Here is a 16,700-nt window from a genome sequence, read left to right as displayed (position 1 = left end):
GGGCTCTGGGAACGTTAGGGGTTCAGGACGGGAGCTGAGGGAGGAAGGCAGGCAGGCAGCTAGCGCGGGGGTGGGTGGCGTGGGGGTGTCTAAGGCGACTTGCTAAAAGGAAAGTGCGACCTTGCGGCGAGAAGTGGGCCGAGCCTTCCCGCCCCAGCGCCGCGCCGCGCCGGGGTCAAGAGCTGCCCGGCCGGGTTGCGGGTGCCCTCAGAGCGCGGGGCAGGGCTCGCCGGCCTATGCCTTCGCTCAGGCCGCCCCCGCTGCGGGCGTCGGGACATCGCCCAGCCCGCCCTAGCAGCGCTGCCGAGCCCCGGCCCGGCCCGGCCGCGATACGCAGCGGGTGTGTTGTGTGAGCCCCGCTCCAGACCCCTGACCTCGGCTCAGCAGCCCCGGCAGCCTCCACATCCCGCTCCCGAGTCCCGGCTCCCAGGCGGCACCGCGCGAGAGAGCACAGAGGGGAAACGTCATGGGTGGAGGGGCCCCGGCAGAAACCATGGAGAAGGAAAGTGAGGACTAGAGGGGGCCAAATGAACCCATAGAGAGGCAGCGTGAAGGCTAGAGGGGACACACCAGACAGGATGTGTGAAGGCTAGAACACCCCTGAAACCATAAATAAGAGCTGTGTAGACTAGGGACCATATACCATAGAGAGGATATGGGAAGGCTAGACGGTGCCAAACCCGACCATAGAGAGGCAATAGCTAGGCTAGATTAACCCGGAATCATAAAGGAGGCACAGGTCAGAGGGGCCAAAGAGAGGAAATCCGGGGGGCACAGGAGAGACAGACTCCCAAGGGAACCTGTGGTTGCTGGGTGGCGGGGCCCCACTCACACGGAGACCAGCAACTTGTGGGCCGTGGGGCCCTGGAGGAGTGGTGGGTGGCTCAGGCATGAGCCTGGTCACCCAGGTGACTGGTCGCTGATAGGGTTGCTAACTTTCTAATGGCACAAAACCAAACACCCTAGACCTGCCCCTTCTCTGAGGCCCCACCCTCTGCTCACTGGATTCCACCTCACTCACTTTCGCTGGGCTGGGGCAGGGAGGAGGTGAGGGCTCTGGGGTGGGGCTGAGAGGTTTGGGGTGTAGGAGGGGGCTCAATTCAAGTCAGGTCTGTGTTTTTGGGGAGCCAGGGTGCAGTATATAGCCAGTCTGACTCATGAAAGACACCCTCCCCCCCCCCCCCCCCGTCTCTGCTTGAACCAAAACCGATCAGAGAAAAGGCTTACAGAGAGCAGTGAAGAGCCGTTGCGAGACACACCTAGACCCCCTCCTGGCAAGGGTGACAAGATTAAGACATCTCCATCTCATCTGCATGAAAGATGGGACAGAGATTGGCATAAAGAGTGAAGAATAGAGAAGCACACTGAACTCTGGGACCAGAAAAGCAGGGATACACTGCATCATGGGAATTTCTGTTCCAGATGTTAATGAACCTACACCTGCACACACCCAGCTCAACAATTATCAGGTCAATTCTCGTAATAAATCCTTGATTGATATCCAAAATACTGAAGCAGCTTAATTGCATTGTGAGCTCCCTGGAAGAAAACACCACCCATAGCCAAGAGTGATCAGCTCCTATTGTCTAGCCTAAAGAAAACCCTTAAGTCATCGGTTTATCCATAAACAAATCTGGTGTTCTCCCTTGAACCATTGTATTTTCTCTACAAAAACCCCTACCTATGCCCAAGTACCATCACCACCATCACCTGGGAACCTTGACCAGTTCACGCTTCAGGGAGTGATGAGATCCTTTTTTCCCCTCTCTCTCTGTTTTCCTTTCTACCTCAGGTATTAACCTTTAATAATGTTATGTTGGTTTTGGCTCTCCTTGTGTAGTTATCACTATTATTCAATAAATAACTTTTATGGTTAAGCTGGTTGCTTCTCTCTCCCTCTCTCTGAACTTTACTCTTTTGTGGTTTTAGCTTCCCCCATTTACTCTGCAGCAACGCTTCTTTTACCTGAGCTAAAGATCCTTGTAGTGCCCAAAAATACTGTGGGGTTTGCTCATCAAGTGGGTAACGACCAGTACAATTGTGACGTGAAAGTGGGATAGGGACGTGTTAAACCTGTGGCACATAAGGGTGGGGGGGCAGCTGAAAGTGCTGCTCAGCCCAGCCTATTGAGACGAGGGGCACATAAGGGTGACAGCTTGAAGGTGCTGTTTAAACCAGCCCATTGAGTACAGGGACATATAAGGGGATCAGCTTGAGAGTGCTGATTGACCCGGTTCGCTCAGACTTGCTCTGTTAGTGTATGTATGTGCGTGTGTGTGTGTCTTCATTTAGTTCGAGGGCTGGAGAAACCCAGTCCTGGGGAACCTAGGTCCTGCAGGATAGCTCCACTGGGAGGGGACTTGCAGAAGGAAGGAGCAGAGCTCCATATGAGAACACAAGTGACATGAGAACACAAGTGACATATGAGAACACAAGTGACATACATTAATAGAATTACAGAACCTCCCCACCCACCCTGAAGAGTAACCCTAATAAATGAGCATACCCCAAAGTAACGGGCATATCTGGTAACAGGCTCCAGACTTGAGGGTAGGGCTGAGGGATTTGGAGTGCAGGAGGGGGCTGTGGGTTGAGACAGGGGGTTGGGGTGTGGCACGGGGTGCAGGCTCTGGGCTGGGGATGAGGTGTTCAGGATGTGTGAGGGGGCTCTGGGCTGGGGCAGGGAGTTGGGTTGTGTGTATGGGGGGGTGAGGGCTCTGGCTGTAGTGCAGGCTCTGGGATGGGGCTGGGGATAAGGGGTTTGGAGTGCAGGAGGGGGCTCCGGGTTGGAGGAGTCAGGTCTGGGGCTGGGGGTTGGGGCGCTTGCTTACCTCAGTCGGCTCCAGGTCAGCGGAGCACTGGGGCTAAGGTGGGCTCCCTGCCTGTCCTGGCTCCGCACTGTGCCCCGGAAGCAGCCAGCAGTCTGGCTCCTAAGTGGAAGGGCCAGGAGGCTCTGCATGCTGCTTTTGCCGGCAGGCACTGCCCCACCCCACCCAGCTCCCTTTGGCCACGGTTCCTGGCCAATGGAAGTGCGAAGCCACTGTTTGGGGCAGGTGCAGCGTATGGAGTCCCATGGCCCCTTCCTAGGAGCCGGACCTGCTGGCCGTTTCTGGGGCACAGTCCGGTGCCAGGATAATTAGGGACTAGCTTGCCTTAGACCCAAAGCACAGGCCCGCTCCCGGTGGGCAGCACCTTAGATGGTGTCCTGCCCCTGGATGAGACACGGGTCCGGGGACACAGCTGCCCAGCAGCCTCTGAGTACGCATTGGCACTGGGGGCCTGAACCTCAGCTCCTCAGCACGGCCAGCCAGGCTCCGGAGCAAACATGGCCTGGTTGCGGCAGGCGGGCTCACAGGGCTGCTGCAGTGACTCAGCCCCTGTTGCTGGCACCGAACTCCTGGCCAAGTATAGTGCGAGAAACTGCTACCTGTAGGAATTTGCTACCTGTAGCAGTTACTCATATGTAAGGGATTGTAAAAAAAATCTGCTCTTGTAAAAAACTGCTATCTGATGTACCAAATTCCTACAGATAGCAGTTTCTCACTATACTTGGCCAGGAGTGTAGTGCCAGCAGGAAGGTATGGGTGCTTCAGGGAAGGTGTGTCCTTGGGGAGGGTCTCTCCGCCTCCGGCCAGTGGCTGACTCTGCCCTGAAGCAGGAAAGATGTGTTATGTGGTTCAGTGAGGCCATATACATTCACAGGGATGAGAACATCCCTGAATCCGGCCAACGCAACTCTAGTGGCCTTGTCAGCTCATGCTGGGAGTAGTGCCATAGCCCTCAGCGATAGTTTGCAGAGAGGGACTATCCTCTCTCTGCACAAGGAGGTGCGTGCAACAGGGGAGGCCTCCTGATTCATACTGAGAAAGGGCAATCAGCTAGTTATCTTAGGTGCCTGTACATGAATGTAAGAAGCCTGGGAAACAAGCAGGAAGAGTTGGAAGTCCTGGCACAATCAAGGAACTATAATATGATTGGAATAACAGAGACTCGGTGGGGTAACTCACATGATTGGAGCACTGTCATAGATGGGTATAAACCAGGGGCCTCAAACTCAATTTATCTTAGGGCCAGTGTCAGTCCTCAAATCCTCCCAGCGGGCCAATAATGTCACGGAAGATAGTGTTCACACCACCTACCAGCCTGTTTCCCACCCTTTTCCCTCGCTCCCTTGACCTCATGTCGCCCCGGCTGACTGTGCCCGGCAACTAGTGACGTTGCCTCCATGGCTGACTCTGCCCAGCAACCAGTGATAGTATCTCTGTTCCTCTCCCCCAGCCAATGGGAGCTGTGGGAGGCGGTGCCTGTAGCAGACAGCTGGCAGCCTGGCTGCATAGGTCTCTGTGCGGGCAACAGCAGGGATAGGGAACTGCTTGCAGGGAGCGGAGCTGCCCGAGGTGAATGACAGGTTGCCGAGTGCAACCCCTGGGAGGGTCCAAGGAGCAGCAGGATGGAGCAACGTTGTGGGGAGGAACATGTGAATCTCTCCTGCCCACTCCCCTCCCGTCCCACCCCACCTCAGCCAGCAGCTGTGACGGCCGGATGAAAGAACTTTTAAAAAAGTTTCCGCGGGCCACATTACGGAGGTTCTTGGGCCGCAGATGGCCCACGGGCCGGGACTTTGAGTCCCCTGGTATAAACGGTTCAGGAAGGACAGGAGGGGGAGAAAAGGTGGAGGAGTTGCACTGTATGTAAGAGAGCAGTATGATTGCTCAGAGCTCCAGTATTAAACTGGAGAAAAGCCTGTTGACAGTCTTTGGGTTAAGTTTAGAGGCAAGAGCAACAGGGATGATATTGTGGTGGGCATCTGCTATAGACCACCAGACCAGGAGGATGAGGTAGACGAGGCTTTCTTCGGACACTTACAGAAGTTTCTAGATCACACATCCTGGTTCTCATGGGGGACTTCAATCACCCTGATATCTGCTGGGAGAGCAATACAGCAGTGCACAGACAATGCAGGAAGTTTTTGGAGAGTGTTGGGGACAACTTCCTGATACAAGTGCTGGAGGAACCAACTAGGGGCCATGCTTCTCTTGACCTGCTGCTCACAAACACGGAAGAACTGGTAGTGGAAGTAGAAGTTGATGGCAATCCTGGGCAGCAGTGAGCATGAGATGGTCAAATTCAGGATCTTGACAAAAGGAAGAAAGGAGGGGCTGCAGAATACGGACCCTGGACTTCAGAAAAGCAGACTTTGACTCCCTCAGGGAACTGATGGGCAGGATCCCCTGGGAGGCTAATATGAGAGGGAAAGGAGTCCAGGAGAGCTGGCTGTATTTTAAAGAAGCCTTATTGAGGGGGCAGGAACAAACTATCCCGATGTGCAAAAAAAATAGGAAATACCCCAGGCATATTTGGCTTAAGAGAGAAATCTTCAGTGAGCTTAAACACAAAGAGGAATCTTACAAGAAGTGGAAACTTGGACAGATGACTAGGGAGGAGTATAAAAACATTGCTCGAGCATACAGGGATGTAATCAGGAAGGCCAAAGCACAATTGCAGTTGCAGCTCGTAAGGGATGTGAAGAGTAACAAGAAGGGTTTCTACAGGTATGTTAGCAACAAGAAGGTGGTCAGGGAAAGTGTGGGACCCTTACTGAATGGGGAAGTGACACATGATGTGGAAAAAGCTGTGTGATGCTTTTTTTTGCCTTGGTCTTCACAGACAAGGTCAGCTCCCAGACTGCTGCACTGGGCAGCACAGTATGGGGAGGAGATGAACAGCCCTGAGCAGTGGAAGAACAGGTTAAGGACTATTTAGTAAAGGTGGACATGCACAAGTCTATGGGGCCAGATGCAATGCATCTTAGGGTGCTGAGGGAGTTGGCTGATGTGATTGCAGAGCCACTGGCCAAGGGCAAGTCATGCCTGACCAACCTGATTGCCTTCTATGATGAGATAAGTGGCTCTGTGGATATGGGTAAAGCAGTGGACATGATATACCTTGCTTTAGCAAAGCTTTTCATACAGCTTCCCACAGTATTCTTGTCAGCAAATTAAAGATGTATGGATTGGATGAATGTACTATAAAGTGGATAGAAAGCTGGCTAGATTGTCGGGCTCAATGGGTAGTGATCAATGGCTCGATATCTAGTTGGCAGCTGGTATCAAGCGGAGTGCCCCAGAGGTTGGTCCTGGTGCCGGTTTTGTTCAACATCTTCATTAATGATCTGGATGATGAGATAGATTGTACCCTCATCAAGTTTATGGATGACACTAAGCTGTGGGGAGAGGTAGATATGCTGGAGGGCAGGGATAGGGTCCAGAGTGACCTACACAGATTGGAGGATTGGGCCAAAAGAAATCTGATGAGGTTCAACAAGGACAAGTGCAGAGTCCTGCTCTTAGGATGGAAGAATCCCAGGCACTGCTACAGGCTGGGGACCGACTGGCTAAGTGGCAGTTCTGCAGAAAAGTACCTGGGAATTACAGTGGACGAGAAACTGGATATGAGTCAACAGTGTGCCCATGTTGCCAAGAAGGCTAACAGCATAAATTAGTAGGAGCATTGTCAGCAGATCGAAGGAAATTATTATTGCCCTCTATTTGGCACTGGTGAGGCCACATCTGGAGTATTGCATCTAGTTTTGGGCCCCCCACTACAGAAAGGACAAATTGGAGAGAGTCCAGCAGAGGGCAACAAAAATGATTAGGGGTCTGGGGCACATGATTTATGAGGAGAGGCTGCGGGAACTGGGCTTATTTAGTCTGCAGAAGAGAAGAGTGAGGGGGGATTTGATAGCAGCCTTCAAGTACCTGAAGGGGTTTTCCAAAGTGAATGGAGCTCGGCTGTTCTCAGTGATGGCAGATGACAGAACAAGAAGCAATGGTCTCAAGTTGCAGTGGGGGAGGTCTAAGTTGGATATTAGGAAACACTATTTCACTAGGAGGGTGATGAAGCACTGGAATGGGTTACCTAGGGAGGTGGTGGAATCGCCGTCCTTAGAAGTTTTTAAGGCCCAGCTTGACAAAGCCTTGGCTGGGATGATTTAGTTGGTGTTGGTCCTGCTTTGAGGATTGGACTAGATGACCTCCTGAGGTCTCTTCTAACCGTAATCTTCTATGATTCTGTAATTCTATTCCTTGGTCGGTGGTGCTTACAGTGATCATCCTTCTAGTTTAAACCATGCAGCTCCCTGTTTCCCAAGGTTCAAAGGGGAAAATGGACATTTCTAGAGATAACAAGGGTATCCAGAGTTAGAAGAGTTACTGCTAATGTATGGCTTGCAGGAGCTTCATGCTTCAGATCTTAAAACATCTCTAACTACTCAGGATTAAGAGTTTCTTATCCCTTCCTCTGAAGCTTCTGGTGCTTGACACTGTCAGACATGGGATGCTGGGTTAGATAGACCCTAGTCTGAGCCAGTCTGGTAGTTCCTATGTTCCCTAAAATCCTGTGGGTCTGAATGTTTAATTTGCATGCATGGAGTAGCTACTACAGTTCTTACATTAAATACATGGTGACCTCATGGCTTCTGCGTGGCCCTGGCTCAGATCACACACAAACACTATCGACTCAGACCATATTGGCAGTGTGCGCCAGATATGCATAGTTTGGGCCACAAGTCATTGTTTGTAGAACCCTGTCCCAGGAGGTAGCCTTCAGTCTGTAAAGAGCTCATTAGCTGTTGCTTCTTGCTCATGTGCTTGTCTCTTAGGTGCTCCTGCTCTTTCCTGGCTTTTAGAAGTTGTTTCTATACACTTCTTTCTTGCTTCTGTCAAAGTCAGATTCAGGACTCACATAATTTGTCAGACCACTCTGTTTATTAGCAAAGCGCTTTGCCAGTGCACCCAGATATATGTGAGCCCCCTGCAAAAGCTCAGTCTAACTTATTTATACAGAAGCCACATAGGAGACAAAAGGAAGCAGAAACTGACAAATATACATACATATCTTATTTGCCGTTTACCAATCTCCTAGCTCAGTAGGAGCTCTGAGTTAATTAGTTTGAGGACCCATTGTCTCACACTCCTTAATGTTTCTCTTCCTGACAACTATATTTCAACAAACCCTTCAAGTAGCATTTCTTTAATGAATTATAATTTCAAGTTTCAGAGGAACAGCCGTGTTAGTCTGTATTCGCAAAAAGAAAAGGAGTACTTGTGGCACCTTAGAGACTAACCAATTTATTTGAGCATGAGCTTTCGTGAGCCACAGCTCACTTCATCAGATGTGTACCGTGGAAACTGCAGCAGACTTTATATACACACAGAGAATATGAAACAATACCTCCTCCCACCCCACTGTCCTGCTGGTAATAGCTTATCTAAAGTGATCAACAGGTGGGCCATTTGTGCTGGATTTGTGCTGGAAATGGCCCACCTGTTGATTACTTTAGATAAGCTATTACCAGCAGGACAGTGGGGTGGGAGGAGGTATTGTTTCATATTCTCTGTGTGTATATAAAGTCTGCTGCAGTTTCCACGGTACACATCTGATGAAGTGAGCTGTGGCTCACGAAAGCTCATGCTCAAATAAATTGGTTAGTCTCTAAGGTGCCACAAGTACTCCTTTTCTTTTTATAATTTCAATATAATTCATTCTACTTTCACACTTCCTTTTCAGTTGTTGCTGGTGAACATCCAGTTGAAATGACACCTTCTGTAGAGTCAATGCTGCAGGCAGCCACCGTCATGATGCCCACACTGCTAGTACACATTCACTGTGCCACCGACTGCAACTCCAGAAAGTGTAGCGACAGGTGCTTCCCTCAGTGACTCACTCCTAGGTCATTTAGTACTTTAAAGCAGAGCTTCCACAGGCTCCACAGCCAGCACCTGCCCCACTTGGGCTGCTGTAACAATGCTGCCTTTGGTGGGACACAACTGAGAGTATCAGTTCAGGACAAATTGCTTAGAGCAGGGCAGTCACAGCCCCAGGTTGGTGGTTCTCCACCTCTAAGGCACATCAAACCAGCCAAATAGAGAGGACTTTGGTCTCACCCCACTGGCTAACCATAAGTCATACAAGCAGTTCCCTTAGACACTCCAGTTTCCCAGTATCAGCACCAGTGCCGACTCCAATCCACATAAGAAGTCTTCCTGGGGATGTTCAAGGTAGCATGTGAGCAATGCCTGCCACCTGCAAACTGAGTCAGGCAGGGACATGTGACTTGCCCATGTGACTCCAAACTCCATCTTGCTGCTGTGATTTTCCACAGTAAGAACAAAGGGGTGACCTTCCACAGGGCAGAGAATATAAAAGGCCTGGAAACCCCTCCATTTTGTCTTCAATCCTGCTTCTTACTTCTGGAGGAACCTTGCTGCAAACTGAAGCTCTGAAGAAAGGACTGAATGACCCATCCCAGCTGTGGATGTACTCCAGAGACTTGATTTGAACCTGCAGTTTATTCTATCACTGCTACAATCCTGAACGAAGAACTTTGCCATTACTGTATGTAATTGATTCCATTCCAATTCTAACCAATTCTAACCAATTCTAGCTCTCATCTATATTTCTTTCTTTTTCTGAATAAACCTTTAGATTTTAGATTCTAAAGGATTGGCAACAGCGTGATTTGTGGGTAAGATCTGACTTGTATATTGACCTGGGTCTGGAGCTTGGTCCTTTGGGATCGGGAGAACCTTTTCTTCTTTTACTGGGGTATTGGTTTTCATAACCATTAGTCCCCATAACAAGCTCCCAAGGTCCATTGTCAGTTAAGTGTTTCTTGACTGGGCACTCACTGAGAATAGTCCTTTCTCAAGAAACTGACCTAATGCTTCACTGAGGTTACATAGAATCAAACACATTAAGATATAAGTACATAGCCAATATTCATAACTTTAAATACAAAAATGATACGCATATACAGACAACATAATCATAACCACCAAATCATATTCTTGTCATAGACACCTCACTTGACAACCTTTGTACTATATTTGCTGCAAATATATAACAGTGGTTGCAACAGTGATCTATACGGTCACAGTTCATGTCAATAACATCAGAGGCACCATCACCTCAGAACCTAGTGACCAAGCACAGGCCTATTCTACCAGTCTGGAACAGGAGGCTATGTGGGGCATATGACACTGAACTTCCTAGAGGGGTGAGCTAATGGGGCATCCCCAGGGGGAGCACAGGGTGGAGTGGCCCAGCTGAAGATTCCCAGTGCCAGTGCTGGGTAGAGTGGCCAAGCTGAAGATCCCTAGGGGTGGTGCCAGGCAGAGTAGCTGAACTGGGGAAGCCCAGGGGTGACACGGAGTTGATGGGATGGGGGTATTGATCTTTCCCATGCTGACATTGGAATGCTTTCACACATTGGTCTGTGAGGTGTCACTCCTACCCTTCGTCCAGCCTGCCAGACACTTGAGTCTCCATAGCCGAAGTCTGATTCCTACAAAATGAAATCTCCATCACCTTGTCAAGGAGAGCCTGGGTACCGGGGTTGGCAGTGCTGCAGCGCCTTCCAAAGGTCACAGCATGGATGGGAAAGACCTGGATCTGCCTGAGAAGATGGATATTGAAGTCTCCTATGCTGGGGAAGAACTGGATCTGGAGGCTCTTGGGGATGTTATAGCCATCACTGAGGACAACGTAAATGTTAGAACAGAACAGGGACCCAGGTGCCTTTATCTCAGGGGCCTAGATATATTGATCTCAGTTGATATTTCCTCCAAGCAGATTTAGGTATTTTTTGGCTGTTTAAACCATCTTCAGCTTTTTATCTCTCCCCCAAGTCCATGTTATGAGGTCCTACTCCTCTATGATACTATTGTTGCAAGTCTGCTGCAGCATAGAGTGATATTCCATCGGAGCATTCACCTCTCAGTCTGAGCCAGCACCACAGTCACATAGTGACCCAGACAGGCAAACAGATGAGTGCTGTTTGCACTGTATCTTCCAGGGCTCCAAACTCTACCTAGGAGTGTCCCAGATCATGGGTGTGGCAGGCAATTCCTGTTTCTCTACGGAGAGACATGCCTAATGTAAACCCTGGGAAGTGTTATGCGCGTCAAAGGACTCTTAAGTAATGGGCCAGACACGAAGGAATTCTGGGGCTAAACAAAGTTAAGTGGGTTTCCTAGGAAATACATGGGGAGAGCGGGAATGCAAATTCCCCACCTCCAGAGCCAAAATTTTGAAGCTACAGCTTGAGGAGAAACCAGTTGTCTGACTGATTATCTATTCACAGTCTCTAATGGTCAAAGGCCCAAACTGAATAAAGGAGAAAATCACTTTTCATGGGTGTTCTTGTTTTGAGAAAAAGTTGTAACCACTATTCTTGGGGGAATTCTGCATCAAAAAATTCAAAATTCTGTGCCAAAAAATACAAAATTCTGAAGCAAACAAAAACTGCAGAGGGAAAAGGGTGGGGCAGGAAAACTAAAGCTGGGGGCTGGGGCAAAAGGGGGGAGCAAAGGGCTGCAAGGGTAGAGGGGGAGACTGCTGCAGGGAAGGGGGAGTATCAGTACAAGGGTCAGCGTGTGTGTTGGCTGCTGCTTGAGACCCAAATGGTGGCAAAAGGGTGTGGCAAGCGAGGCAAGCAGCTGAGTCCTTGAGGTAAGAGCTGAGGCAGATGGTAAATAGCCAGTGGCGGTGGTGGAGGGGGTGGTAGAGGGGGCAGTGACAGTAGTGGAGAGGAAAGGGGCGGGGACACAGATAGACTAGGGGGCAGGCTCCACGACACACCACCTATGTCCTCACAAATACAGTCAAGACCCCCACCACAAGAGCACAGTTTGAAAGCCACTCAGTCTTGGAAGCCCCCTCCACAGTGGTCTGCAGAGTCTCTGCGCACTCCCCCAGTAGATGGCCCTCTTCTTCCTCCTCCTTGGGGCTCCAGCAGCTCCATTGGCAGTCCGGTGGCCAGCCAAGAAGGACCCCTCTGAGGTGGTGGTGTCCACAGCAGCAGTAGCAATGGCTGGGGCTGGGGTCCCTCACTCCCCTCCTCTGGGGAGCAGGCCAGCAGGCCCCCACAAGGGGCTGCAGCAGGAGCAGCAGCAACCAAGGGTTGTTGGGGGTCTACCAGCCAGCGACCAGGTAGCAGAGAAGCGAGTGGGGCCTGGCCCAGACAAGGAAGTAGCTGGAGCAACAACAGCAGCAGCAAGGGCCCAGGGCCTAGCACTTACTGGAAAACCCGGAGGTGGGTGGGCACAAGCCTGCCCACTTCTAAAGGCCCCTCCCCCAGCCTAGCAGGAGGGACCACTGGACCCAGGAACTGAATGAATACGGGGGACAACTAATGAAAAACAGGGATCGGAGTGATGGCCACAGGTTCAAAACAAGGGTCCTGGATGGGGACACCGAGCAGAGGACCCCAGACAGCGCCCACTGCTCCTCAAAGGTATCTGTGGAGCCAGCAGATGCTGCCCAGTGGAACTCTGCCTGGAGACATGAGACTAGGGAGGAGTGGAAATAGGCTCCACAGTCGCAGAGCACCCCCTCATCCAACATCTTCCTCGTGGTGTTATAGATGGTGACTTTAACTAGACCCAGGAGGAGGCTGATGAGCATCTCTCGCAACTTTGTGGGGCCTCAGATAGGGTGTGCGAAAATGAACAGGTGTGGGGAAAAGTGCAGTCAGAACCTCAACAAGAGGTTCTGGAGGAACCGGAATAGGAGCTGCAACCTGGCTCATTCGAGGTAAGCGTGGGGCAGGTTCTCCCTCACACCACAGAAGATACATGCACGTACTCACGGCTCCATGAAGGAGTTGCCAACCAATGTCCCCGGCAGGCTTTGGGACCAAGGTGGAATAAAGGCTGGCCAACCGGCGCTCCTCACCTTCCACAGGTGGTAAGTAGTCCCTCCACTTGGTGTCGGGGCGGGATGAGAGGGTGAGGAAATGCAACGTGTGGAGCACGAGCATGTAGAGTTGGTCCCTGGGCATGGTTTGGAAGCGAACCGGCTGCAGGGTGCGCAGCTGGCTTGGAGTATGGGAGCGGGAAAGCCGGGGTGGAAGGGGGGCTCACGGAACAGGGGCCTGATAAAAAGGTCCGGAGGGCCCGGGGTGAGGGGTGGGCGGGGAGCGCCCTCTTGCAGGGCCCGCCGTAGGAAGACAAGAGAAGGGGGCAGCAACGCAGTGCCCACCTCCTGGAGTATGTGCAGGGGGGTCAGAAGGGCGGAGAGCCCCATGTGCCTACCAAGCGCATGGGAATCCACCCAGTCCCCCCGTTGTAGTCCAGGAGGTCTCCGACCCTGGTAATTTCTGCCAGGACCAACCTCTGGAGCACCGAGGGAGACTCCGCCACCTGCACACGTATATTGGGGTTGTGTAGCTGGGGCTCCGCAAGGAAGTCCGCCTCCTCGGTGGCCACAACAGACTTGGTCGCCGAAAGGAGCTTCCAGGTCTGAAGGAGGTCCTGGTAGAAGACCGGCAGCTCTGAGAGGTCTCGCAGAAGACCCCTTGGGTGAAGAAAAAAGAGCTGCCGGTCGTATCGGAGCCCTTGGAGGCAACACAGAAAGGCAAGCGCCACAGGGAATTTTTTTTTCTATTTACTGTTCACTGTCTACAGTTAATCCCCTCTGTTGGCTGCGTGCTTACACTGCAGAATGCAAAATCACTCCTTTGGCTGTATTCAGTCTCCCTCTGCTGGCTATAGACCCTCAGTACAGGCTAAAGCTCTCTCTCTCTCGCTCCTCCCCCTTCCCCTGCTTTTTTGAACAGCTCTGGCAGTAACTGCAGAACCATTCTCCTTTGTTCTATCTTTATCTGCCTACTTCCCCTCTCTTACTAGCTGCTTCATGCTGCACCTGAAGCAAAATGCAGCTGCAGTTTGCACCTTCTGTTTCTAGGTGAACTTTTTTACTTATTTATTGTAAGCAGGGTCTGACTGAGCTCTCCCCTGACAGCTACCTGGGAGGACTTCAGGAGCAAACTCTATTTACATGAAGACACCTACTCTGCATAGGTATCTAGCAGACAGAAGCTGTGTTCCTTGAAGTGATCAACTTTGGCTAGTGTTGGGTACACTTTAGTACTGAATGCAGGGGTAGTGAAATGTTATTGTCTTTACTGTATGATAAAGGGGAGCAGAACTGTGCTGAGCCTGTCCTGATTGAGGTGTAACCCTCAGCGGAAAGAAATTCACTAAGCCCTGGTCTACACTATGGGGTTAGGTCGAATTTAGCCGTGTTAGGTCAATTTTAAAATGAATGCGTCTACACAACTAATCCCGTTCTGTTGACCTAAAGGGCTCTTAAAATTGACTTCTGTACTTCTCTCCGGTGAGGGGAGTAGAGCTAAAATTGACCTTGCTGGGTCAAATTTAGGGTAGTACAGATGTAATTTGACAATATTGGTCTCCGGGAGCTATCCCAGGGTGGTCCAATGTGACTTCTCTGGACAGCACTTTGAACTCCGATGCACTAGCCAGGTACACAGGAAAAGCCCTGGGAAATTTTGAATTTCATTTCCTGTTTGGTCAGCGTGGCAAGCTCAGCAGCACAGGTGACCATGCAGTCCCCCCAGAATTGTAAACAAGCTCCAGCATGGAGTGAATGGGAGACACAGGATCTGATTGTGATATGGGGAGAAGAATCTGTGCAGGCTGAACTCCAATCAGAAAGAAGAAATGCTAATATATATGCCAAAATTGGACAGGGCATGGTGGAGAGAGGCTACAATAGGGACACACAGCAGTGCCATATGAAAGTAAAGGAGCTCAGGCAAGCCTACCAAAAGACAAAGGAGGCAAATGGTCACTCCAGGTCAGAGTCCCATACATGCCACTTCTATGATCAGCTGCATGGCCTTCTAGGGGGAACCCTACCACTACACCACCACTGTCCGTAGACACCTGCAAGGGGGGAGTCTCACGCAACAGGGAGGAGGATTTTGTGGAAGAGGAGGAGGAGGAGAATGCGCAGCTGGCAAGCGATGAACCCATTCTCCCCGGCAGCCAGGACTTTTTCATCACCCTGGAGCCAATACTCTCCCAAGGCGGGATCCCTGACCCTGAAGCCAGAGAAGGCATCTCTGGTGGGTGCACATTTGTAACTACAGTACAGGGTTTAAAAGCAATAGTGTTTAATGTTTGATTTGCCCTGAAGAATTGGGATGCATTCGTGGCCAATACAGCTACTGGAAAAGTCTGTTAACGTGTCTGGGGATGGAGCGGGAATCCTCCAGGGACATCTCCAGGAAGCTCTCCTGGAGGTACTCTGAAAGCCTTTGCAGAAGGTTTCTGGGGAGGGCTGCCTTATTTTGTTCTCCATGGTAGGACACTTTACCACGCCAAGCCAGTAGCAAGTAGTCTGGAATCATTGCAGCACAAAGCATGGCAGCGAATGGTCCTGGGTTTTGGTCGCATTCAAGCAACATTTGGTCTATATCTTTCTGTGTTAGCCTCAGGAGAGTGATATAATTCATGGCCACCTGGTTGAAATAGTGGAATTTTTGTAAGGGAACAGTAAAAGGACCCTGTTCATGCTGGGCTGTTTGCACCTGGTGAAAAGGGATCATCTTGGAGAATAGCCACGTGGTGGGGTGGGGGGAGGTGTGTGCTGCACATCCACCCGAAAACCACAGCCCCTCCTTTTAAATGTGAAACCCAACTGGCATTGCTTGCTATGGGAAAGGAGGGCACTGCAGTTTGTAACTATTCCCATGAGTTATGAAAGCGTAAGAAGCCAACCCCACGTGCCCATTGGCTTACCATGGCTGCCTAGAGACCGAATTCTGTTGTCCAGCCGTGTGTGATGTGTCACCATACTGGCAGGCGCTCAAAATAAAAAGCAAAATGCGACCTTGTACCTAAAGCACATGTGCTGTCTGCTGTGAATTGCTTGATTCACTGTGAAAGAGTCTCCCTTTTGTTCTCAGAAATGTATCATCTTAAATTTTACTCTTCCTTTTTATCCCCGCACAGGTGCAAATGTTTCTATGCTCCCCCTATCATCTCCATCCCTGATGTTATCGCAGATTAGAAGGCAAAAAAAAAACCACTTGCGATGATATGTTTTCCGAGCTCATGCAGTCCTCCCGCACTGATAGGGCACAGCTTAATGCATGGAGGCATTCAGTGGCAGAGGCCAGGAAAGCATTAAGTGACCGCGATGAGCAGAGGCAGGAGGCGATGTTGAGGCTAATGGGGGAGCAAACGGACATGATGACATGTCTGGTGGAGCTACAGGAAAGCCAACAAGAGCACAGACCCCCGCTGCAGCCATTGTATAACTGCCTGCCCTCCTCCCCAAGTTCCATATCCTCCTCACCCAGATGCCCAAGAATGCTGGGGGGGGGAGGCTCCAGGCACCCAGCCACTCCACTCCAGAGGATGGCCCAAGCAACAGAAGGCTGTCATCAAACAGTTTTGATTTATAGTGTGGCTACAATAAGCCATGTGGTCTTGTCCTTACCTCCTCCCCAACCCCACCACACCTGGGCTACCTTGTCAGTTATCTCACTTTTTTTTAATTAATAAAAAAAGAATGCATGGTTTCAAAACAATAGTTACTTTATTTCCTTTGCCAGCTGTGATTGAAGTGGGGAGGGTGGTTGGCTTACAGGGAATTAAAATCAGCAAAGGGGGCGGGTTTGCAGCAAGGAGAAACACACACAACTGTCACACTGTAGCCTGGCCAGTCATGAAACTGGTTTTCAAAGCCTCTCTGATACGCAGCGTGCCTAGCTGTGCTCTTCTAATCGTCCTGGTGTCTGGCTGCTCAAAATCAGCCTCCAGGCGATTTGACTCAACATCCCACCCTGCCATAAACGTCTCCCCCTTACTCTCACAGATATTATGGAG

The 16,700-nt window shown here is 50.7% G+C and overlaps 1 protein-coding gene across 1 annotated transcript in view; it reads right to left on the bottom strand.

Annotated features, from left to right (window-relative positions):
* The window catches only part of DELE1 (DAP3 binding cell death enhancer 1), a 43,169-nt gene extending 42,686 nt beyond the window's left edge, over positions 1–483 (bottom strand). Inside the window, exon 1 of the mRNA XM_075131423.1 lies at positions 375–483. Coding sequence (XP_074987524.1) covers positions 375–468 — 94 coding nt within the window. The 5' untranslated portion in view covers positions 469–483. The remainder of the gene's footprint in view (positions 1–374) is intronic.
* Between the last annotated feature and the right edge of the window lie 16,217 nt (positions 484–16,700).

The sequence above is a fragment of the Caretta caretta genome, chromosome 8, assembly GCF_965140235.1.
Source record: "Caretta caretta isolate rCarCar2 chromosome 8, rCarCar1.hap1, whole genome shotgun sequence".
In the NCBI taxonomy this organism is placed as follows: Eukaryota; Metazoa; Chordata; order Testudines; family Cheloniidae; genus Caretta; species Caretta caretta.
Note: the sequence above shows the minus strand (reverse complement) of the source record. Positions and strands in the feature narration are given on the sequence as shown.